Genomic DNA, 24,340 nt, shown 5'->3' with positions numbered 1-24,340 from the left:
CCACGGCTTCCACAGGGTCGCACAGATAGTCAGCCCCAGAGCTGGGACTCAGGTCTGCTCCCCTATCTAGTGGCTAAGTATCAGCTGGGCTCAGAGGGCCCAGGACAGGAGTCCAGGGCAACGCAGCACCCAGGCAGCATCTCTAGTCTGAAGCACCCTGGATAGTGCATGCGTTTGCACACACACATGCACGCACACACACTCATAGACCTTTCTTCTGTTCTTCCATCTTTCAGCTTCTTAGCCACGTAGTTCAGTGATTTAAGCGGGGGAAATGGAGGCATCCCCCACAATACCAAAACAACCCAGGCTCCTGTATTTACAAAGTCTGGCATCCCCCGTGGAAAGCATGTCAGCCACGGCCTGGTTGGACTTGTGAAGATCTTGTTCGTGGCCAAGGTAGACTGAACACTATGGATAAGTGGCTCATTTTTGCCCTCCTCTTTGCCCTGAAAGAGAAAAGAAGCCTACATCTGTGACCATCTTGCTCAGGCCAGGCACTGTCCCCTCACATTTTCTCAATTAATCTTTATTAGCAGACCCATTTTACAGGTGAGGAAACTGAGGTTCAGAAAAGGACACCAGCTTGTCCTAAATCACACAACCATTCACTGGGATTGGAGCTACCCATCGAGATGTTAACAACCCCAAGAGGTGCCACGGTTCCCATTTTAGAGGTGGGGAGGCAAGCCAGAGCTAATGGGGTTATCCAAATACTTCTAGGGCTTCCCATCTGGGTGCTGCTCAGGGCTCCAGCCATCTCTGGAGCATCAGGCATTTCTCAGTAGAGCGTGTGACTGCGGATCAAGATCCTTCCACCCGATCATTCTATTTCTTGGAGCTTATGCTAAGAAGTCAGTAAGATAAGGACCCCAAGTCCTACACACAAAGTGCATGACACTGAGGTAGGAACATGGCCTTTAGAGTCAGCAAGACCTGGTCCAGAATCCCTGCTCCACCATTCACCACCTTCTGGCCCACGGGCCATGCCGCATCACCTCTCTGAGCCTCAGTTTCCCTAGGCATAAAATGAGTGTAACTGCAGTGCCCCCTCACCAGGGGGTGGTGATAAAGGAGCACCTGGGATTGTGTACACAACATACCTGGTAGAGTGCCTGTATACAGTAAGTGCTCAGTACATGTTACTTATATGCACTGAGGTCGTGAGAGCAAAGAAAGAGACCATCTGGCTGTGGGAGGGTGAGGGATAGGCCGTACAGCCATGCCCATGAAACCCATGCATCGGTTTAAAATCGTGTCAGAGGTGACAATGGGAGGTGGAAAGGTATCCATGGCGTCTTAGTACAGGAAACGGGAACTTGCAAACCGTATACTGATAGCATAATCTGATTCTGGTTTTTTCCAACAAACGCAGCAAAAGGAAGGTCAAGGATATATTCTAAAGCAACAGTTTTCAAGTATGGTTCCCAGACCAGTAGCCGGAGGGTCCCAGCCACCTGGGAACTGGGTAGGAACGTAAACTCCTGGGCTTTACCCCAGGCCTCCTGAATCAGAAACTCAGGGGCATGGGGGGCAAGGGGTGGGGGAACAGCCTCCCAGGGGCTGTTCCATGGGCTTAGAGTTTGAGAACCATGGGCTGACAGTGGTAATAGTGGTCATCTGTGGGTCTTGTTTCATTTCCCTTCAGTTTCTAAATGTTTTAAAACAGCAACTGGAACAGCAGTCCTACGTTCCAGTTGAAAGCCCTCGGAGTCAGCGAAGGTCCCCGGTGTTCTTCCTGGAGTTCACGGCCCCTCCCCCGCTCTTCTGCAGGTGACTATTATTGGGTACACGTTTGGGATCCCGGATGTCATCATGGGCATTACTTTCCTGGCAGCAGGCACGAGTGTTCCAGACTGCATGGCCAGCTTAATTGTGGCAAGACAAGGTAAGGGCCATGCGCTGGCCCCCCTAGCTGCGAGCACCACCAGGCAGGTCCCCCCTCCCCTACTGGGGTTAGAGTTCATGGCCCTTCAGACTGGTGCTCTTACGTCAATGCTATGGAGCCAGCGGATGAGGGGAAAGTATCATGCATCAGAGGCCATCCACGGAGAGAACACAACCAAGATGAACACCTCCGGATCTCTAGAAGCATTTGATTGTGCAGACTAGGATCAAAGGAACTTGTTCTGGAATCACTAGTGTGACATTAAACGGTGCTGAAACCCCAACTTCTTCCAACAAATACAATAGTAATGAGAAGTCTTCTGGTCCCAGGAAGGCAATGGGGGAGGAGCATCTTGTACCTCCAACTGTTTTCCTATTCTTAAGGTTCTAGAACATGGATACGGGTTTGGTTACCTGGTTGGTTGGCTGGTTAGTGGTTTTTCTTTGGGGCTCACCACCTGACATGGGGTAATAAGCAAGGGAAGGAGCTCCTGTGTGCTCTTTAATGCAGAACAAAAGCCCCATAAAGGGCTGACCTTTGTTGATTGTGGTGTTTCTGCTGATGAGGTCGCAACCCAGCATGGACCTCCACACATCTTCCTCCACAGATGTGAGTGTGAAAGTATGGCGGGGGGCAGGCAGTGGGGGCCAATAATAGTGACACCTCAAAGGAGACGGGAGAGGAAAGAAGTACCCAAGGAGAAAGTGGGCTCTGGAACGTGGAATGTGACATTTTATTCCTCCCAGGTTAGGAGAAAGTGTTGACCGGGCTGCGGGCAAATGTCGGTCAGTCCTGAGAAGAACTGTGATGCGGGGAGAGAAGTGTGGGAATGTGGTTGTCCTAGGTCGGAGGCTGGCAGAGAGTGGGGACGGTGGGGACAGCAGCTGAGGGGAATGGGATTTAGTGGAGTGACCTCAGAGGTGAGTGTATTCACTTCCTAGGGCTGTCATAACCACACCACGATGGGATGGCTTAAAACGAGAGACTGTTGCGCAGTTCTGGAGGCCGAAAGTCCAAAATCGAGGGGGTAGCCAGGCCACACTCCCTCCAAAGGCTGTAGGGAGGGGTCTGTTCCAGGCCTGTCCCCCAGCTTCCAGGGGTGGCCGGACAGCTTAGAGCTGCGTCACCATCGTCTCTGCCTCCGTCAGCACGTGGTGTTCATCCCTCGGCATGTGTCTGTATCCGAACTTTCGTCTCTGTGCAGTGAGGAATGGGAGCACTGCCGGGCACCAAGGGCCTGGCTGTTGTTCAGTGACGTCAGCTTGGCTAGGCAGGACTCCGTCCCACCAGCTCCAGGGGACACATGCATGAGGGATGACATGTTCTCCCAGAGCTGGGGTTGCTGGGTGGATGCAGGGAAGGTCAAGAGGGGGCAAGAGAACGGGCTGTTGAAACAACCGGCCCTGGAGTCCCGGCGGGCTGGGGTCATGATGCTAGAAGGTGAAGGGCTGGGGGTGGGGGGTCAGGTCAAGAAAGGGAACCTGGGCTAAGTGGGGTTCTGAGGGAGGACATCCTATCAGAATGACCCCTGTGGAACGTGGAGGCACAGAAAGTAATCGAGGGCAAGACGCAGGTGGAGTGCCTCTTCATGAAGGTAACACTGGGGCCCCTGGCCAAGGACCCAACAGACAGGGTTAAAGCATGGACAGTGTCTTCCTGGCAAAGGGCCCAGAAACCTCTGCACAGAATCCGCTGCCCCAGCAGACCACGCCGTGTGCTCTAACGTGGAGATCCCGCATCCTAGGCTCCCCGACGCCTCCCAGCTCCAAGTGTGGTCCAGGCTGGTGGCCACAGCAGCTCAACCAAGGAGCTTGTAAGAAATGCAGAATCTCAGGCCACCTGCGTGGCTCAGTCGGTTAAGCGTCCGACCCGGTTTCGGCGCAGGTCGTGATCGCAGGGTTGTGAGATGAGTCCGGAGTTGGACTCCGCAGTGAGCTGAGCATGGAACTTGCTTAGGAGTCTCTCTCTCTCTCTCTCCCTCTGCCCTGCCCCACCCCCCACTCTTGCTCTCTCTCCCGCTAAAATTAATTAATTAATTGATCGATGAATTAATTTGAAAAAGGAAACGCAGCATCTCAGGCCTGCCCCAGACCCACTCAGTTGGAACCTGCATTTCAGCCAGGCCCCCAGGGGAGTCTCATGCTCTTGAGAAAGGTTGCCCTGAGGTTCCTCCATACGCAGCACCTGTGCACCTGTGCAGGGCGGGAAGCCTGGGGAATCTGAGGAGGCCTCCGCCTCTCCTCTCAAGCATGGGTCACCTGCATCCCTCCTGACCCACTGAGCCAGGGCTGCATCCTCCCCAGAGGCGAGTGACTGCCCCAAAATAGCTGTTGCATGTCCCTATGTTGTTCTAGAGACTGAGACCCTGGGAGGGTGATGCCCCAGGGGTCAGTGCAGAGATGTTAAAGGCACTCAGCCCGGCGCCAAGACAGAGAGGGGAAGAACGTGAGATCCTTGAGGGAGGCACTGTGTCCTGGAGGACTGCAGGTAACAGCAACAGGACAGGAGGAGAGGGTGGTCCAGCTCCCCACCCCCACCCCCGCTGGGCCGGTGCTCAGGCAGCTGTGAACCAGCTGTCCAGGTGCCAGGCTGAGCGGCTGCAAGCTGTTCCCAGCTCGTTCATTGCACACGCACTTGTATTCGTGCCGGGTTCTGATGGTCATGTCAGTGTAAAGCTGGGTGGCCAGGTTCAAGCAGATGGCACCCAGCAGGAGTTTTATCTTTGCAAGTTTGTTTTCTAACTTGTAATACCCCTTGAGCTGTTAAGCCCCTCGACTGTGTGGCTAGCATGATCCCGGCCAACTGGGCGGAACGCAAAGGAGGATGGTGAGGCCCCTAGCCTCTAAGATGCTTCTAGTCTAGTTGGGAGAAAAGAGTTTATTTACCCTGCAGAAGGCTCCAGGGCATGAGACCTGATGCCTCATCCTCTGAGCCCGGGTGGTGAGGCTATCACCTGAGCCCCAAGGACATATCCTGGCTCGGTTTGAAGGATGCTGGGCCCCTCCCAAACTGTGTGACCTTGGGCATGCCCCAAGCCTTGGTTCCATCATCTGGCATGAGGACAACACCTCCTCCCTCCCAGGGTACCTGGGAGAATTCAATGTGGTGAAGCACATAGTGGGTCCTCGGGGAAGATCAGCGGACTGGCCGGGCAGGAGAAATGATGAAGGGTCCTGTGTTCCTTTCTCAGGGCTGCCATAACAAAGTAGCACAAACAACAGAGATGTGTGGGCTCACGGTTCTGGAGGCTAGAAGCCCAAGGTCAAGGTGTTGGCAGAGCTGGTTCTTCCTGAACACCGTGAGGGGGAATCTGTTCCAGGCCTCTCTCCTTGGCTTAAAAATGGTCATCTTCATGTTCCCTCTGTGCCGTGTCCAGGTGTCCCCTTCTGAGAACAGCAGTCATATTGGACTAGGGTCTACCCCCAATGGCTCCTTTTAAGCTGATGATCCCTGCAAAGACCCTATCTCCAAATGATGCCACGTTCTGAGCTATTGGAGGTTAGGACTCTAACATATGAATCTTAAGGGTCATCATTCACACCCTAGGAGGCCCCCCTTAGACTTCATGGAGTGGACTTAGACCTCATAGGAAGCTTCTGAAATGTGGGGTCCATGAAGAAGGAACTCCTTTCTGAAGAATAGCACTACTAGGACCCGAATAGGGGTTTCCGGCCACCTAATCTCCGTGAATGACACGCGTCAATTGTCTACTCTAGGCCTTGGTGACATGGCAGTCTCAAACACCATAGGAAGCAACGTGTTTGACATCCTAGTGGGACTTGGCATACCGTGGGGCCTGCAGACCATGGTCATTAACTATGGGTCCACGGTAAGCTCCTCCCCCCACCTTATAAGCCACAGGGACACCAGACACAAGCCCTTGATGGGAATGGACAGTGGCATTGGCCCTATCCCAGCAGAGAGCCCCCATGGAACACACTGCCCCCCTCTCCTTGGCACCCTGGCACCCATTTTCCTTGAGGGCCTCTGGAACAGCCTGAGGGGCACCTGTTCAAGGAAGCCCCACGTGCAGCCTCCCCACACCTGTGCTCACAGGCATGCGTGTCCACTCCTCATCTGTTCCCTCACACGGAGTGGAGACTTAAATACATGGTTAGCCAACCGACCTCCACCACGTGCCCCCCCGTGAACACCCACCTATGCTTTCCAGAAGGAATACACTGGGGTGCCCTAGGCTCTCAGGACAGGGCCCTGAGCAGCCCCACTATTCAGGGCACATGTGTTTGTTTTTCCAGGTGAAGATCAACAGCCGGGGTCTGGTCTATTCCGTGGTGCTGTTGCTGGGCTCTGTCGCTCTCACAGTGAGTCTTTCTGGTTCTGGAATTGCCCTTCGTTCCATCTGATCCTGCCTCGTCACTTGCAAAGTCTCTGAAACCCCCCTCACTTCCCTGGGGCCTCGAGGGCTGACAGTGAGAAAACAAATTCACAGATCTCTCCGGACACAATTTGTGCCAAGAATGTTGGCATCTGCCACTACATTTTTCCCTCAGTGACTACAAAGTCCCCAGAGCAAGTAAACTACATCACTGGGTCCCCACTGCCCCTTCCGTCTCTCCTCACTCATGCCAGGAGGAGAGAAATTTCCCCCTGCCAAGCTGAGCTGACAGAAGGCAGTGGGGAGGGGGCATGACTCTTGGGCCTCAGGACTGGTACAGGAATACTGCTGAGGCCACCGTCTCCCACGCGCCTGGGCCTGAGTTATGCATTCTGCAACTCTGCCTCTTCTTATTTTATTCAGTCCTTATGGCCACCTGATGAGACCATCCCCGTTTTGCAGAAGAAATCGAAGCCGAGAGGTTAAGTACCTCGCCCAAGGTCATGGGGGTAGGAAATGGCAAAGCTGGGATTTGAACCCAGATTGGTCTGTCTCCACAGAGCCCATGGCTGTGCTCTGATGGGGTAAATGTGACCCAGCCCTTAGGAATCTGGATTCAGAGACAGGAAAGAAAGGTATGAAGTGCGGGAAAGTCTAGAAGGAATGTAGAATGAGGATGTGCTCCAAGCCCGTCTACACACACACACACGCACACACACAGGTGGCCCAAACTCAAGTTAGCCAGGCTGTGAGCCAACAGATGCACTGGAACTTTTGCCTAAGAGGAGGCAAGTTCTGCAGCAAAGGGAGGACTCCGAGAATGTCCCTAGTTGTCCCAAGAGAAGGTCTGGGCAGGGAGGCTCTAACTGGCAGAAGGGGCCTTGAGGACACTCGGGTCCCAAGGAAGCAGTGTGCCTGCTCAGAGCCCGCGGGCCTGGGTCATGGGCTGGCCCTTCCATCAGACAGGTCTTCAAGCCCATGGGGCTCCGTCTGACCAGACCACAGGTGTGCCTTGCAGCACCGCTCTGCCCTTATGCACATTTTGGAGACAGTTCTGGGGTCTGTAGTGTATGTCTAGTTTTCCGGAGAAAATGCCTGGGAAACTGCATTCTATCCTCTGTCCCTCCAGGTCCTCGGCATCCACCTCAACAAGTGGAGACTGGACCGGAAGCTGGGTGTCTGCGTGCTGGCCCTCTATGCCGTCTTCTTATGCTTCTCCATAATGATAGAGTTCAATGTCTTCACCTTCGTCAACTTGCCCATGTGCCGAGAAGACGATTAAAGGCACTGCCTCCCCATCCCCTGCCCCGGGAGCTGTTCTGGACTCTGGCACCGGTGTCCCTTGCTCTCTCCCTGTCCCCCACCACGAGCCTCTCCTGCCTCGGTGGTCGCTGTCTGTTCTGCCACGTGCTGGAAGGAAGAGCCGTCGTGGTCTTTGTCCGGGCGCGAGCAAGGCCACTGGGTGTCCTTCTCCTCCTCCTTGGATTTCTGCCCTCCACACACGAGGCAAGATCCAGGGGCCACCGTCCGGGCCACCTGGCAGACCCTGAGCAGGCAGCCACAGGGATGTGGCGTGTGCCTTGCCTCTCTCAGACACTTCAGTGAGGACTTCTGTGTGCAATGTGTCTTCCTGTCGCCAGGTAGCCTTGGAAGTGAGGCGGCTGGGAGAACACGAGGTCCCTGGGGGCCAGTGCAAAACAGGAATGTCACTCTCCAGTGTCACCTCTGGGCCAGAGGGAGTGAGTCCCTCCGGCCTCATACGCTCCTCAGGCCCTCTGACCTCGGCTGGAAACACTCACAGTTTGGAGCGGGCAGGGCCTTACCCTGCTGAGGGTTTTGGGGGGCCCCCAAGGACAAACATTCTGCCCCTTTCTCTGGAAAAATCGGAAGCATGGAAAGAGCGTCTCGCAGCCAGAAGGAGGAAACCCGCGTGAATTTTTATCACTTGCACTGAGGGGTTCAGAGAATGAGCAACGAAATATTAAAAATAAAATTTCCTATAGATCATCATACTTGAAAAAAATCGCATTCCATACAAAAAGGTCATGCTGGGGACCAAAAAGGTAACCGTTCATGGAAAACGAGCCCTATGTGTATCGTGTTGCACTGACACTGAGACGTTTGGTTTGGAATATAGAAAATCGTGAAAGATTAACATTGATCTGGGTGCTAATTCAGAGACACAGCAGAGATGCTTGCCTGGACCCATACATTCCAGACCTTCCGTGTGATGCGGCGCGACGTCCATGTGGGGTTGTCGTTCCTTTGTTAAATACTCTCCTCTCATAAGCTACCCTGTTGCAAGACTCGATTGTCTCTGTGCCCAGCAAATTTCATAGCCTGCTGAACTGGAACGAGCGTGCCACACGTAATAGGTGAGAGCAAGGAGAGAGATTGCCTAAAAAACAAAGAATCGCTCTCAGTTCCCGGAGGCAAGTATGAAAACCATAACTTGGCATTTTTTAGGGCTAGGTTTCTTGAGCCTTAGAGTTGGCTGCCTGTGAAGGGCCAAGGATGGGAGGCGGAGTCACGAAGAGATAGAAAAAATATTAAACAGTTTTCACCTGCTTCGTAGCTCTCAGATCTATATTAAAAAGATTTATGAACACAAACCATTCGTGGTTTCTGAAAAGAAAGCACAATTCATTTTATATAGAGGGTTTTTTTTTATTTTTTAAATATTTCTATTGCAAAAGTCTATCGGAGTTGATGCACTTTTAATAACTGGGGTATTTCGCACAGAAGAATGTTTGGGAACTGCCCCGGACAGGGTGAGGAAAGAAGGTTTTTAGCGATTCACCACGGATCAGTCATAGGTGAGGAGCTGAAAATGCAATAGCTAATTCCTTCCTGAAACCCAAAGGTTGTGACCTGAGGTGGAATTTGTTGCTGTGCCTGCTCAGGCCTCCTGAATTTCAGAAGGAGGAAGTGCTCACGTCTGTGTCCTTTCAGTGAGCACGAGCCTAAGACGGGAGGGAACTCGGTCACCAGGCTTCTGTTCTGGATCTTATCAGTGTTAGTAGCTACACCATACTAGAGCTTCTCTATTGTTTCTCTACCTAGATCGGGCTCAGTGGTCTTCAAGTTGAGGCTGAAGGTGATTTTCCTAAGAAATTAGCTCAGTGGGCCAGGGAATCAGTGGGATCATTGGTATAAACTTGACATGCCCAGGACTGCCCTTTGATGTAAGGAGGGATGATTCTCCCCGCTTCACAGAGAATGTAGACTTGGGAGAGGTCACATGACTCTAGGTCAATTCTCAGTAAGTAACAGACCAGGAGCCAAGCTCCCAGGTATCACCCCTCCCAGAGCAGCCAGTGGGTTGGCCATCCTTGGTGGGGGGCAGGTAGAGACATAGCCTTGCCCTTGTGCTCAGTTCTCATTGTTTAAGTTAAAACTTCAGCAAATATTTAATTGACTCCTGGTGGCCCAGCATAGATCCTAATAGCTGTCCTTCTCCAGTGCCCCTGTTTTTTTCCTGGTAAGGATGAAAAGATATTTTTAACTACAAGGCACAGGCAACATGGACCCTGATGATGTCCGTGCTGGTGTTCACGTCTCTGAATCCTTGTGTGGCTTTCAGAAAAGCATCCTAATTACCTGCCTCTTCCTTCAGTAGGGTCCCTTTGAGATGACACAGTAGCCTACAGTTGCAGTTTGAGAGTTAAAAAAAAAAAATGTTTCTAGGACCTAGAGCAGCCCTGCTGGCGAAATTCTCTTTTGACTCTAATGTGCCAATGTAACTTCCTTAAAGGATCTATGTATTTATTGTATCTAGGAAACTATATATACACTGTAGGTGAATAATTCTCTTTTTTAACTAAATATTTTTCCAACACAAGTTTAAAGAATTGCTTAATTAATTAGGCCTTCATTTTCAAATAATACTTTTATCACTACACAGGATTACATCCTTTAGTTTATTCCCAAAGCTAATTAGCATGAGGTAATGACTCTACTTCAAAAAAAAAAAAAAAGGCAATAAAAAGAAATAAATTTAGCTCTTCTCCTTGGGAGCAGAAAAGAAAAAATGAACCATGGTACTGAGATGGAAAATGCGTGTAGAATCAGTAGCAGGGGGTTCCTGCCCTTTTCTAGTCTGGAATTTGCCCTTACCAGCTCCAGCAGGGACAGGGTTGTTAGGTGTGCAGTGTCTAAAAGCCTGGCCCTGGAGGAAGGTTCTGGGTCAGCTGGTGGGAAGACTCATGGTGAAGGGCACGGCGAGCAGGGCAGAGCAGAGCAGAGTCATTATCCTTCCCAGAACCTGCAGTCTGCTAGTCTCTGAATCTCACCCATGTGCAGAGACCTCGCGGCTCATTGCCCCACGCCCCACACACACCTGTTAGGGCTGCGTCTTTCTTCTTCCTGTCAATCCCCTGCTTTTATAGACCCAAGCAGTTGAGAAGGCAGCACCCCCCCCCCCCAGAGCCAGGTTAAACCAGGTGGCCGGCATGCACGTCACTCTAGGGCAGTCCTGCGGACCCCAACCAAAGACCCCCTCCTAGGCTGCCCAGCAGTCTAGGTCCCCAAGAAAGAAACTGACCCTCCTCTTCCCTTTTGATGAGGATCGAAAGCCTGACCACATCAGCTGGAGCCCAGCCCTCAGGGAATGCCGGACTCCATACACGGGCTGGGAATCTGGGAAGAGTGAGGATGGCTGCTTGCTGGCCGCCTTTCCGTCCTCCTAGCATTTCTCCTGCCGGAGTCCTAGGGCCCCACCCTCTCCTTAAGGTGGGGGTGGACAGAGGTGAGATGGGTGAGATGGCCTGGGGGAGGGTCAGTTCTGTACAGAGGTGACCCCCTACAGAGGTGGGGAGTGGAGGAGAGCCCCAGCCCCAGCAGCTGAAGCTGCTTCCATGCCTTGCCCTCCTTCCCCGGCATGAGATGGGGGCCAGTGGGGTTCAGGCACAGGAACGGTGCAGGTGCTACCTGCCATGCGTGGGGACTTTCTCCTGTGGGTCAGCAGGACGGAAGCGGAGACCCCGCAGCTGGGGCTGGTGCTCCTCAGTGGGTGTGGCGTTCTGATGGGTCCATGGCCCTGACCCTGAGTGGACATTGAGGGTGGGGGTGGCCCCTTCTCTTCCCCACCCCACCCTTTCCTTCCCTCACAGGCCATGTTCCTCCTTGACTGGAAGAGATGGCTGGGCTGCGTATGTGACGGGCTTTCAGCAAGCGCTTGTTGCTGGAATAAACCAGGAACTTGCCGTTCGGGTGAAAATCGTTAGGAGATTGTTCCCACGTGCCGTGACTTAAATATTCCCAGGTCTAATGCCCTCAGGGCATGATCTCTGGGTGTCTTTCTCCCCTTGGGGCAGTTAGCAGATGTGTCCAGGACACCTGAGATGGATCACGTCTTGGCAGCTTTGTTGCCACATTGTGCTCATAGAAACTTCCAGAAATTTCTAAAAATGCTCTCTGGGCAGCTCTTGGGTGGCAGAAAATCCATCATTCCCCCCACACTCTCCCCCACATGCACCCAAAGTGCTGCCTCCCTGACCCCTGCCCTCTCTATGTGGGTTCATCCAGAGTGTCTGGACCCTCACCCCCACCAGGTGTGGACAAGGGCTGCCCGTCTCTTCTGGTGGCTGCCGCTGATCACCTGACAAGGCTCCCTCCAGACCTTCTCAAAACACAGAGAAGGGGCCCCTCCAGCACTGGCGAGCCTTTCCCACTGCACCAGTCATGTGGGCAGTAGAACAAGGCGGTCTTTCCGTGGATCCATCCCTACAAGGCAGAGAGCGCTAGAAAACGTTCCCCAAAGGGCATAGATCACAGGGGCACGGAGTTTTCAAAGACATTTAGGTTGCTGTATTTGCTTCTTAATGAGGACTCTCAGGCTGGGAGACTAGCTTTGTGTCAGGCCATCCCTCAAGCCTGGGAGCTAGCAGGAGAACATCCAGAAGCAGGTGTGGGCGTAAAATCAGGAGAAGAGGGGCTTTTCTCCCATTCGGCCACCTGGGTGGAGCGGCTTTTCCCATCATACAAGGAAGCCAGCTTGCAAGTATTAGAGCTTTGATATTGTATGGAAATTTTTTCTTAATTCTAATTTTTCAATGACAAATGGCACCCTGGTCCCGTTTTCTCTGGTAAACCCTCACACACGCGCCAGTGGTTGGTGGCCCTGCTTTGTGTCATCTTTTATCTTCACGCTTCCAGGGTTGTCCCTTGCTTCATACAAGTGTGTGCGTATCCAGGGCTCAAGGGCGTGTGTCCTCCATGCCCTGCACAGCAGGGGCAGAAAACATGCTCCCTTCCAGTCTGAGGAAATGTCTGTGGCCTGAGTACCCTGAGATAGACTGGGGGTGATGGAGGGCAGCTCTGAGAGCAGAAAATGCCCACTGCCCCCACCACCCCGTGAAGGTCAAACCACTGTTAGATTTGTGGGTCTGGGATTGGTTGATGACAAATTTGGGCATAATCCACACATATTCCTGCCGTTGCCAGAATTTAAACAGTTGCTTTTTATGCAACATGTTGGTTGGGACTTTTCCATGGTCAAGGCCAATTAAAAAAAAAAAACTTAATTCTGGAGAAGGTATGTACCCTCCCTATCCCACCGCTGGAAAACAATTTTTTTAAGCTATCGAGAGAAATTATGGGCAGTTTGGGGTTTCTGGTTGCACGGTCTGGTGCGATCAGAAAAGGAGGGTCCCAGACAACAGCACTCTCCCTGCTCTCACCCCCAGAATTCCCAAGATAAGAATTCCCAATTATCCAGATGGACAGTCTCCTTTGACAGAAGGAGCAAGGCCTTTCTTTCCTCGCACTGAAAATGACTGTGTTGTGAGCCAAGCAGCTCTCACTTTTCCAAATCAAATGTTCTAGTGGTGGTTATTGTTTTTTCTGGCCACTGGGTCATCCCTGTCCTCGCCTACAGAAGTACCCTTCTGAGAGTTGTAGAATGTTTCTGGGTGCTTCCCGCACATGGCCTAGACCATGGATTTCTGGAGACTCAGCAGACGGAGCTGTGGCTGAGCCTCTGGGGGCCAGCTCTTGGGAACTTCCTCAGGGGGCTGCTAGTCCGGCAGGCTGGATATCCAGTTCAGAGCAAGGGACCTTCTGCCTGTGCCTCCTGGCCAGCAGCTGCTAGCCAGGAGTGGTTGCTGGGGAACACAAAGAGAGCCTTGATGACCTGGAGCAGAGAGAAGGCTGCCAGATGGCGGGGGGGGCCTGTGGGCAGAGACAGGAGCTGCTAAGAAAAGGGATAAGCGAGGAGAGAGGCTGGGCACATCCCAGATGCTCAAGAGGCAAGCTGGGCACAGTTTCTGCAGGACCATGGGACTTTCCTGGGGTCTGGCCGTGACCTACCAAACAGCAGGTAGATAGAATCAGGGGGCTCTCGTGTCCAGAAAGAACCTCCTTAAAAATGACCTAAACCGAGAACTTCTGGGGCTCTCATATGTCACTTGAGCCCCCCCGCCCAGACATTTCTGGCATGCTGGGCTGAACACCACCATCCTTGTTCATTCTAACAGGCAAAGCAGGAGCAATGAGTTGAAAAGTTGTAAATACTAAATATATTTATCTCACTATTTATTTTTTCAATAACTGTGACCTCCCGCACTGTGAATGCTCTGTGATATGAGATTCTTAGTTTAATAAAACTGTCATTAAATTTGAATGAATTGATATTATTGGTTACTAAACACTGGCATGAGTTTATTTTTATTGTGAAGAAAAAAATCTAGAGTAAATATGAACTAAATCTTTATAAGAAATCTAGCAGTCAGTATTGTAATGCAATATTATCCAAATCTGTACGCCGTCAATAAAATAAATGAGCACAAGTTGTCTTTCCCTATATAGAGCTTCCATTCATGTTTTAATAGACACATAGATAATTGCATTTTTTGGAAGGATTCTTTCCATTGGAATACCAGCCACTTAAAACCATTTCTTTTGGCATATCGAGAAAAAAATAAACTTCAAAAAGAATGAGGGTTGGAGCTTTTTAATTATGTTTGGGCATGAATACAAATAAGACAGAAATGTTGTGACTTATCTTGGCTAGCATGTGTGAGTCCAGAATGACCTCAACCATTCCCTACCTCATCAGCAAGGCCAGCTTGATGGGCAGGGGACCCACGCAGTCACAGAGGGCCTCACACTCAGAAGGGCGCCAGGCTTTGTTGTCACCATTTCAGATTACTTAATGATTTTTTGAAAAAAAGGGCCCCACATTCTCATTTTTGCACTGAGCCCTGAAAAATTTTTTAAATTTTTTATTTAAATTCAATTAGCCAAGATAGAGTATATCATTAGTTTCCAATATAGTGTTCAATAATTTATTGTGTAGCCGGTCCTGCTCATCTGAACTAGGTTAGGCCAGCAGCTCCTGTGTTAAGAGAAATTGAGATTAGGAGGGAGGTCCTGGTTAATTCTTTCATTCTGCAAGTTTCCCGAGACCCAGCTGCCTCGGGGGCTGCCACAAACTTGAACACGCACATGAACCACCTGGGAGTCTTGTTAAAAGGCAGATTCTGGTTCGGGGGCAGGGGATGGAGCCAAAGATGCTACGTTTCTAGAAAGTTCCCAGATGATGCCAAGGCTACTGGTCTACTTTGAGAAGTGAGGAGAGAGACCAGTCCTACTCAGAGTGTGACCGGGGCACCTGTGCTGGCTTACCGACTGGTACTGACCTACAAGACGAGAACAGGAACAGAATACACATATTATGGCAATACGATAGCAATCTGCTTTCTCATTGCATTTTTCTATTCACTGCACTTTATAAAGTGTGCACCCACAATGAATTGCAATTTTAAAATATGTTTTAAAAATCTTTCCCACCAGTAGAAATTCTACTTATAAAAGAGAGACCGAAACCCCTTTTGTTTGAACTCCTTCCTGTTGAAAGTCGATCCATGAGTGTCTTAGTAATTCCAGTCCAATAGTCTCTGTGGGTCCAGCAGGTATGTGCCCTCGGTTTTGAGCAACTCAGCATCCCTTAGCCCATCTGGTGCTTCATGACTTAGAAAGCCAGTGAAACACGGGCAGGTGTTGCCTCCATGCCACAGGTGGGGGAAACGAGGTACAGAGAGCATGTTGGCTGTGCACGAGGACTCAGGTACTCGGAGAGCTGGCTTAGAAGCCAAGTCTCCTTCCACTGCCCGTGGCCACCCACACCAGACCAGGTAGCAGGTGTTTGGCTGAGTCTGTCCCCTCTTGGGGGCCCACCTCCTAGTTGATTTCACAACTCAGGCTCTATCAACTTGCTTTTGATGTTTTTAGAAGTTGCCCCAGGCAGTTCCAAGTTCACTGTGGGCATGATGCAGGTGGCCTGGTGGTCCACTGATATGGCCTTTGCTAGCTGGGGTCCACCAGCCAGTGCAGAGGGAAGGAGTAGATTCTGATCTCTCTCCATCCCCCCAAAAGCACTCTCTTCCGAGACTGTGCTTCCCCTCACTACTTCTGAGGTCTCACATTCCACCCTCTGCCCTGGATGTGTCATCGGACCACGATACCCCTGGGTTGTCATTGTCCTCAATCTTTCTGCAGGTTTGAATACTGTGGATTTTGTCCCCATGTCTTTATTTCTGCATCTTGTCTCCTGGCTTCTCCTCTACCTGTTCCTTAAATGAAGGTGTTTGTCTGCATTCCATTCTGGAGCCTCTCTTTCTTCTGTCTGGTGGTTCTCAATCCTGGCTGCCCATTGGAGCCATCTTTAGAACTTTAAAACATACAGCTGTCCAGGGCCCCGCCTCAGAATGATCAAGCCGGCAGGGTTTTAAAACCCGCAGGTGATTCTAATGGACAACCTAGGTCAGGCACCACTGATCCAGCTCAGCCTTCCCAGATGCACCGAGGATAAGCACCCTCACAACTGTCCCCCAAAGCACCAGCCCCAAGATGCTCAGTCCCTCCAGAGCCCCTCACCTGCACGTCTAACCTCCTGTTGGACTCTTCAGCCTCCCCAGGGCCACAAAGTCAGCGTGATCAAAAATAATCCAGTATTTATAAGTGGGCAAGTGTTCACAGCAGCTTTATTCAAAATAGCCAAGAGCTTAAAACAGCTCAAGTGTCCATCAACATGTGGATGGGATAGAGGAGAATAACGAATAAAGGAAGAAAGGAAGAGATTATCAATAGCAGGGAAAAAAGAACCTTAAGCAAACATTGAACTCCAGCAAATTATACACAGCAGGCTAAAGAGTTTGGGGGATGAAGGGGCCTGATGACTGCACCTTACTTTGAAATGCACTGAAAATACGAGATGGATGCACGTGTGGCTGATGTGTCTTAAAGCACATTTGGTCAAGGACTAATGGTAGGGGGTCGATGGGTCGATATGTGCGTGTTCACTGAACACGTTTTTGGTCTTTTCGGTATATTTGGAATTTTTTGGTAATAAAATGTTAGGAGAAAAAAGCCAAGTTCCTCCTCCCGCCCCATCTCAGAGTACTATCTCACAGGTCATTGGCTGCCAAAGGTCAGCTCCCCCCAACATCCCCAGGGCTGGACACGGTCATCTCCTTGCCTCCCTTGTAATCAGTCTTCTTTGCAACCTCTCACTCCTGGGTTCTAGCCATCGTGGGCCCCTAGCCACACCTTCCAGTTGGTTCTGGAGCCTCTGCTCTCTCCCTCTCTTCCCGACCCAGCCTCCATGCAGCAGCCAGAGGGATCTTCTAAAGTGAGAATAAGATTTGTCCCTCTCCTGCTTGGAAACATTCAGTGACTCCCAGTTGCCTCAGTGGGCCACTTCAGACCCTCCACGACCATCGTTATCTCCTCCTTTATCTGCCTGTCTTCGTGCTGTTTCCTCTGCCTCTAAGAGTTCCCCCAGCCCTTGTCCTAGAGCAGAAGAAGCTTCACTTCTGCCTTCAAGGCATCCCTAGACAATTACGCATTTGGGGTTTTCTAGAGTAGTCTCAAGTTGAGATATACTCACCCACGGCCTCCACCAACCATAGAAGCGCACCAAGTTGGGGCTTTCTAAACTGTATGTCTCTCAGATGGGCCCTGGAAGTGAAAAAGAGCACATTTTGTCATTCACAGATTTATTCAACAGACACATGTTGAAGGCCTGCTCTGTGCCAAGCATCAAGCCAACTGTAGGTGGCAGAGATGGAAGGCTTACCCCCAACCAGTGCAAGGAGCCCCCAAGTTCTGGGAGGGAGAAAGCTCAGGAGATGGGAGGCCAGAGGAGGGCACCCCATCATACTGGCAGGCAGGGAAGATAGAACTCACAGTGCAGCTCAGTGGACGGAGGGAGTCAGGAGTGGCAACGGGAGATAGTAGATGTACAAGGCATAAGCCGTGCATAAGGAAACACATTTAAATCACACCAGATAGTTCCGATTTGAAAAGAGATGAAGAAAGAAAAAATATGACTTGGAGATAATTCAGATATGCTCAAGTAACTCAAGCTGGAAAAAGCATGGAGCCTGTGGGAGGCAGAGCAAAACCCCCCAAAGAAGTCCATGTCCCTGTGCCGGGAACCCATGCCTCTGGCCCCTTACATGGCACATGGGACTTTGCAGAGTGATGAAGTTAGGGAGTCCTGAGACGGGAGACTTTCCTGGACTGTCCATGTGGCCCCAATATATTCACAAGGGTCCTCACCAGAGGGAAGCAGGAGGGTCAGAGGGAAGCAGGGATGTGATGATAGAAGCAGAGGTCAGAGGGGTGTGGGGCCATGAGCCAGGGAATTCCAGCAGCCTCCAGAAGCTGAAAAAGACAGGACATATTTTCCCCCTCGAGCCTCCAGAAGGAAAATTAAGCTTGGTTTTAGCCCATCGAGACCCATTTTGGATTTCTGACCTCCAGGACTGCAGGCTAATGCACCTGAGGTGTTCAAAGCCACTAGCTGTGCGGTCACTCATTCCAGCAGCCATAGGAAACCCATGCCAAGCCTGAGTAACATAAGGAGGGGGAGGCTGAGGGAGGCCAAGTCTGCCGGGGTGGCTGGGGGTCAGGCACTGGGGCACCACCGGAGCCTGCCTGACAGGACAGAGGCTGCCTTGCTTTCCAATCTTGGAATCCTCTCTCTGCAGATGGAGAAGTGCTGGCCTGGGGCGGGGTGGTGAGGCTAGAGCAGGAGCCATTGGCCAGGAGTCTGGAACCCAGAGAAGAAGTGAAGGTCCTGGGCACGGGGGGCAGGGGTGGGGGTGGCTAAGCGCACGTGCTCGATGCTCACTGAGTGATCTGTTGGCTCACGTCACTTGCAGGCCCTGGGAACCGATTGTCAAGAGAAAGGAGAAAGTCAAGAGAGGAAGGCAGGAAGCCCCGGGAGCAGGAGCAGGTGGGAATCCGGGACTTTGGCTAAGTGACTTAGCCTCTCCGAAGATGGGCCTTTCTTCGGCCACACTGGGACAGTGAAGCCTATCACACAAGGCTACTGAGCCCACTGAGAGATGGTGGGTCCCAGCCCACACCCAGCGCCTCCAATCTAGCCCCCACCCAGGAAAGGCAGCTGGGAGTGTGGGAGGAATAGGCAACTTGCTCCGCTTGGGGAACCCACCATCCAGACTGGCTGCCCCCACAGCCATGGCTCTCTCTCCAGGAGGCCACCCCCTTGACCTCCTGAAGGTGGAACACGGGCTTGGGACTGCTGAGGATTTGGGGGACTTCAGTTAGGACATTAAGAACCAAGCCTACAGGTCAGGAATGATGGTTTCTCCCATAGTGGGGAGATGGCCTATCGTTTTGAGGTTCAGCCCTGGGACCAGGGAAAGGCAGGAAGAGAAGGACAGGGAGAGGGAGGTGAGGCAGGAGGGCATCAAGCTGCTTCCTTGGGGACCTCTGTCCCGGTAGGGAGAGCACCTGAGATAAAAGCTATGGGGAACCAAGATGGCCAAAGGCTTTTGTGACAGCCTCTTCCTGGCCAAGCTTTGGTCAGGCTCCTCTGAACTGTCTTCTCCGCCAGGCCCTGAACTTTGGGGTTCCATGTTTCTCTCCACCTCGTCCAGCTTCAGGAGGAATCCTGACAAGTCAGTGTAGCCAGAACCCCAGATCCTCTACACTGGTCACCCTCCACCTGTGAGCAGGCTCCTTGTCCCCCACCAAGCCCAGGTGATGTTGACTACCCTGGCCTGCCTTTAGCAAGAGCCCTGTTAGGTCAGTCTAGCCAGAACCCCTGTCTCCCTAATGTGTCCTTTCAGTAATTTTCCACCCACTGACCCCACCCTGCTCCTTGGATATAAATCCCCACGTTTCCTTGCTGTTTTCGGATTCAAGCCCAATTGGTCTCTCCCACTGCAGTGATCCCTGCACCCATGGCAATGACCCTCCCTGAATAAAGTCTTCCTTGTTCTTTAGTAAGTGTCATGAATGATTTTTCTTTAAATCATGCCAAAAAAAAATGCTTGCCACACCCTCCACCCATGGGGCCCCTGGGAGGAGGAGGCCCTGTGCACTGTTGTCTGAGGGTCCAGCCCACAGGGTCAAGGGCGGGCAGCATGGCCAGGCACACAGGGAGGCTGCTCCCCAGGCAGGGGACCCAGAGTGCCTTTCGAGGGGCTCCTGACCCATCCGAGCCCTGCACGTGGGGCTGACCCGGACATCGAGGCCAGGAAGTTGGACACAGCAGAGGCTGAGGGGTCCGAGAGCCATGGAGGCTCCTTGAGGGGCTGAGCCAGCCAGAGTGCTGGGACCAAGTTGGGACCATCCAGAGCAGCACCAAAAGCCCCAAGTCCCAGGAAACCCATCAGGCTGTGGCAAACTAGGATGCTGGTCACCCTCCGTCACCTATGCAGTCACAGAGCCCATGCTAAGAGGGTCCCACACATAGAAGGGTCTCATGCTTGCTTTCATGTCCTGCTCTTGTTGCCTTCAAATCAGCAATACTTTTTGAGCAAGGGATCTCATGTTTTCATTTTTCAGAAATCACGTAGGCTGCCATGCCCTGGGCCAAGGTCACTGTGAGGACCACAGCCAGCAGGGTCAGCCTCTGGGGCTTCCGTGAAGAGACCCCTGGGGAGCACGGATGCTACTCCTTCCTTTCCAGTCCCAACATCACCTTGGCTAAGGCAGCAAGAATTACTGGCAGCAAAATTGAACCCAAAGTTCCCCAAACACACCTCTTGGCACCCCTGGCAGGGGCAGGGCCCAAGGTGGAAGGTTCTGCAGAGCCCATGGAGCTGGGCATCTTTTCTGCTTTTATATAAAGCCAATAAAGGAAAAATTTTAAAAAAATACACCAGTGGAGGGAAACTGACATTTGTCACAAGCCTACTAAACAGACACTGTTAGCCAACTTCCTTCATCTCTGAAAGCAGAGGTGAGATAAGTGTGCCTCCACCCATCTTTCAGAAGAGGGACGTTTGGCCCAGAGAGGCTAAGAAACTTGTCCAGGATCACACAGCAGGCAAGCGTGGAGCTGACAACCCAGGAATCAGGCTGTTTGGTTTGAAGCAGCCAGCAGGTCCCAGGTCCCACCCCCACCTCCAGGCACCTTCACAGCGACTCTTCAAGGAAGTGAGTCCATGTTTGGGAATGTTCTTACTTGAAGTCCTAAGAGACTCCTGTTAGGCGCCCACAGGTCATGGACTCTCACCTGGGATGGCAGCGGAGGCCCAGGCTGAGACTGGAAGACCAGTGTTGGGTCAGGTTTCCTTTCAGATGGACCAGCCACCCATGAGTTTAAATGAACCACCCTGGTTTTACTCACAAGGAAGAAGGCTTGAGGACACCACACTTGAGTTTCAGAGGAAGTGAGTATCCCCTAAAGGAAGAAGTGAGATAGAAATAAATCACAGCCTTACCACCAAGTAGTTAAGGAACATCTTTTTCTGCCAAACGCACCATACAAAGAAGTGTAAGATACAGTCCTGGTCTGCAAGGCCAGAGATAAACAAGGAGGATTAGTAATTACCCACAATTACAGCACCTCTCAAAGATGGGCACGTAAACTTGCTGAGGCAGTAACTCATTTTTCCCTTGTCTTGAGCAGTAAATAGGGTCCTCCATCCAGGCCTTTATTCACAGAGGAAGAGATGCCCTTCCTTTATTTCTACCTGTTGAGATCCTACTCCAGAAGTATCCCGTGGCTTGCACAGGGTAGGATTTTATTCTCTCTCATGAGAAGACAGAGGTGCTCAGTCCAGACTGGTGTAGCACTCCACGGTCGGGGTAAACCCAGCCTCCTCTATTTTTGCCCTGTCTTCCTCAGCATATGGCCTTAGAGTACAAAATGGCTGCCTATCTTCATCTCAACTGCAGCCTCATGAGAGATCCCAAGTCAGACCCAACCAGTTAAGCTGCCCCAGGGTTCCTGCATTATGGAAACTGTAAGATTATTAAAAACAAACAAACAAAAGTGCTTATTGTGTTTAAGGTTGTTAAATTTGGGGTAATTTTTTATACATCAATGGATAGGTGGGTAATATACTCTGCACACAAGTTTTATCTCATTTATTCAACTGTCCTGAACACTTAACCTGGGCACACATGGATGAATCAGACATGGTCAAGGATGGCCAACCAGAACATGACGAGTTCCTGGGGGAGGGGGCAGAAATCATGCTGTAGGGGTCCTCGCCCCTGGAGCTCTCTCCCCACCTTGACATACAGGGTCACACTACAGGGCATACTCAGTTTCCCAAAGAACAGCCTCGGCCTCCTGGCTTGCCTTCCAGTAGATGAGCCAACTCAGATCTGATGAGCTGCTAGTGTTCGATCATCTGGCCTCTTGTCAAAAATGTGGATTTGTTTCCCAGAAGTCACTGTTTTAAAGGCTTTCCATTCCCGCACTCCAGGTGCTGCCAAGAGAGACATGATAACAAGGAAGTGAGTCTCTTTGGAGCAACACCCCCTGCCCACCCCACCTGCAGACGTGTGAAGGCTGAGTCCTTCCAGACCCCCCAAGGGCCACCTCCTCCTTGAGGCCTCCCTGGTCATCCATCACTGGCGGGGGGGAGGGGGGGGTAAATATAGAATACTCTACCATAAATTCCACATGGCCAATGGATTCTCACAGAATGTTTTCACCAATTTCTGCCAGACTCTTGTGTCTCTAACCCACCTATGGTTGCATCTGATCAATGACAAGAATGCAGTAAATTACCCCATTTTTGTTTACACTAACAGGTACAACCAAAGTGAAACAATAAAGACATAGGCCAGAACTTTACTCATTTGTCAGTGACATGAATAACTTCTCTGCAGAATCAAACAATAGCTTTTGAAAACTGGAAGACCATTTGCTTGATTTTCTGTGCTTTTCACAACATAATGACTAAAGGTCTGACATGTTTTTTTAAAACAGCTTTTAAAAAATATAACTGATGTACAATAATGGAACATATTTAAAGTATATAATCTGGGGACGCCTGGATGGCTCAGTTGTTAAGCGTCTGCCTTTCGCCCAGGTCACAATCCCAGAGTCCTGGGATCAAGCCCCGCATCAGGCTCTCTGCTCTGTGGGAAGCCTGCTTCTCCCTCTCCCACTCTCCCTGCTTGTGTTCCCTCTCTCACTGTGTCTCTCTGTGTCAAATAAATAAAACCTTTAAAAAAAATAAAGTTGATAATCTGATGTTTCTATATATGTAAATATCCACAAAACATCCACTACACTCAAAATAATGAATATACCGGGGCGCCTGGGTGGCTCAGTGGGTTAAGGCCTCTGTCTTTGGCTCGGGTCATGATCCCAGGGTCCTGGGATCGAGCCCCGCATCGGGCTCTCTGCTTGGTGGGGAGCCTGCTTCCTCCTCTCTCTGCCTGCTTCTCTGCCTACTTGTGATCTCTGTCAAATAAATAAATAAAATCTTTGAAAAAGAAAAAAAAATAATGAATATACCAATCAACCCCAAGTGTTTCTTCACACATGGTCTTGTTTTTCTGGTCATTTCTATACAGATGTTGTGGGCCCTGTTGGTTATATACCCAACATCAATTCTCTCCTTCCTTCCCCACAGAACCTTAACTTTGATCAGGTTTCAACCCCTTCCCACCATGATGCGGGGAAAGACACCTCTAAAGACACAGGACCAAATATGAATCCCAATTAAGCCAATCAGCGCACAACATTCTTTAGGTGACTGGGGCAGGCATAGGGCCTAGGATGCCCAATCACACCACATGGACTTCTGTTCTAGGCTTAGGAGAGAGGGTCTTCCCCCTTTTCTGCAGGTTGGACCTAGAGAGTGGGTTCCCAAATGCCAGTGAATGCTGTCTTGGAATCATAGGAGAACCAGCCTAAGGACGAAGTCAAGGTTGAGGAGGTCAAAGCAGAAAAAGGGACAAAACCTGAGTGACTGACAGCAACATTGAGTCCCTGACCGTTTTGCACATGGAGCTCCCTATAGTATGTAGCTTCTAAAATGGCCCCGGGTGATCCCTGCCTTCTGTTGAATTCCCTCCCCTCAAGTATAGGCAGGATCTGTGCCTTTCTTCCTAATAGAATGGATCCAAAATGCTGGAATGCCATTTCCATGACTACGTTATGTAAGGCCGTGATTCCTTACATCTGGCCAGCGCATTTGCTCTATTGTCTTCTCGGCTTCGCACCTTAATGAAGCAGAGACCACATTCAGTCCACAGGGCACTGAAGATGGCTTCCAGTCAACAGCCGTCAAGGAACTGAGGCCCCTCGAGGAATTGAACCCCAACAGCCATCTGAGTTTGGAAGCAGACTCCCCCTTAGTCGAGCCTTCGGATGAGACTCCAAGCCAACAACTTGAGTGCAGCCTTGTGAGACCCTGAGGCAGAGTCAACCATCAAAATTGTGTGGAGTCTCCCAACCCATAGAGTCCATGAGATGATATTCATGTGTTGTTTAAGCTGCTCTACTTGGGGGTCACGTGTTACACAGCAAGCTACCTCACGCACGTCCCTCTCTCCACACTTCAATTCATATGAGACAATCCATTCCTTGTTATTCTGTCCACTCAGATTCAGAGTTTTTCTGTCAGTTAAACCCAAGAGCATCCCCCTATGGCTTGCCTCATCCCACTAGTGTGAGAAGTCTTCAAGCACAGGGCTCCCACAACCTCCCAGTACCTCACTGGTGCCATCAGTGTGGAGACTGTATGAATTAAGGATGTTTTTGGCCTCGTTTTAGCTCATCTTCTAAGAGCATGGAACAGGAATCCTCACAATGGCACAGAACTCAGAAACGGAGAACCCTTTCTCCCTGGTAGCAAGCTGCTTTCATTTAGTCCATAAGGGTCTTAAGG

General features: G+C 51.1%; 1 protein-coding gene across 8 annotated transcripts in view; it reads left to right on the top strand.

The window, feature by feature from the left end:
- SLC24A4 (solute carrier family 24 member 4) overlaps positions 1-12,113 on the top strand; it is a 180,825-nt gene extending 168,712 nt beyond the window's left edge. For all 8 annotated transcript variants that reach the window (XM_047738954.1, XM_047738953.1, XM_047738950.1 and 5 more), the window contains 4 exons: positions 1,774-1,888; positions 5,605-5,717; positions 6,145-6,210; positions 7,354-12,113. In XM_047738954.1, the coding sequence (XP_047594910.1) occupies positions 1,774-1,888; positions 5,605-5,717; positions 6,145-6,210; positions 7,354-7,506 (447 nt within the window). In that variant the 3' untranslated portion in view covers positions 7,507-12,113. The remainder of the gene's footprint in view (positions 1-1,773; positions 1,889-5,604; positions 5,718-6,144; positions 6,211-7,353) is intronic.
- The last annotated feature ends 12,227 nt before the right edge of the window (positions 12,114-24,340 follow it).

This window comes from Lutra lutra, chromosome 7 (genome assembly GCF_902655055.1).
Source record: "Lutra lutra chromosome 7, mLutLut1.2, whole genome shotgun sequence".
In the NCBI taxonomy this organism is placed as follows: domain Eukaryota; kingdom Metazoa; phylum Chordata; class Mammalia; order Carnivora; family Mustelidae; genus Lutra; species Lutra lutra.
Note: the sequence above shows the minus strand (reverse complement) of the source record. Positions and strands in the feature narration are given on the sequence as shown.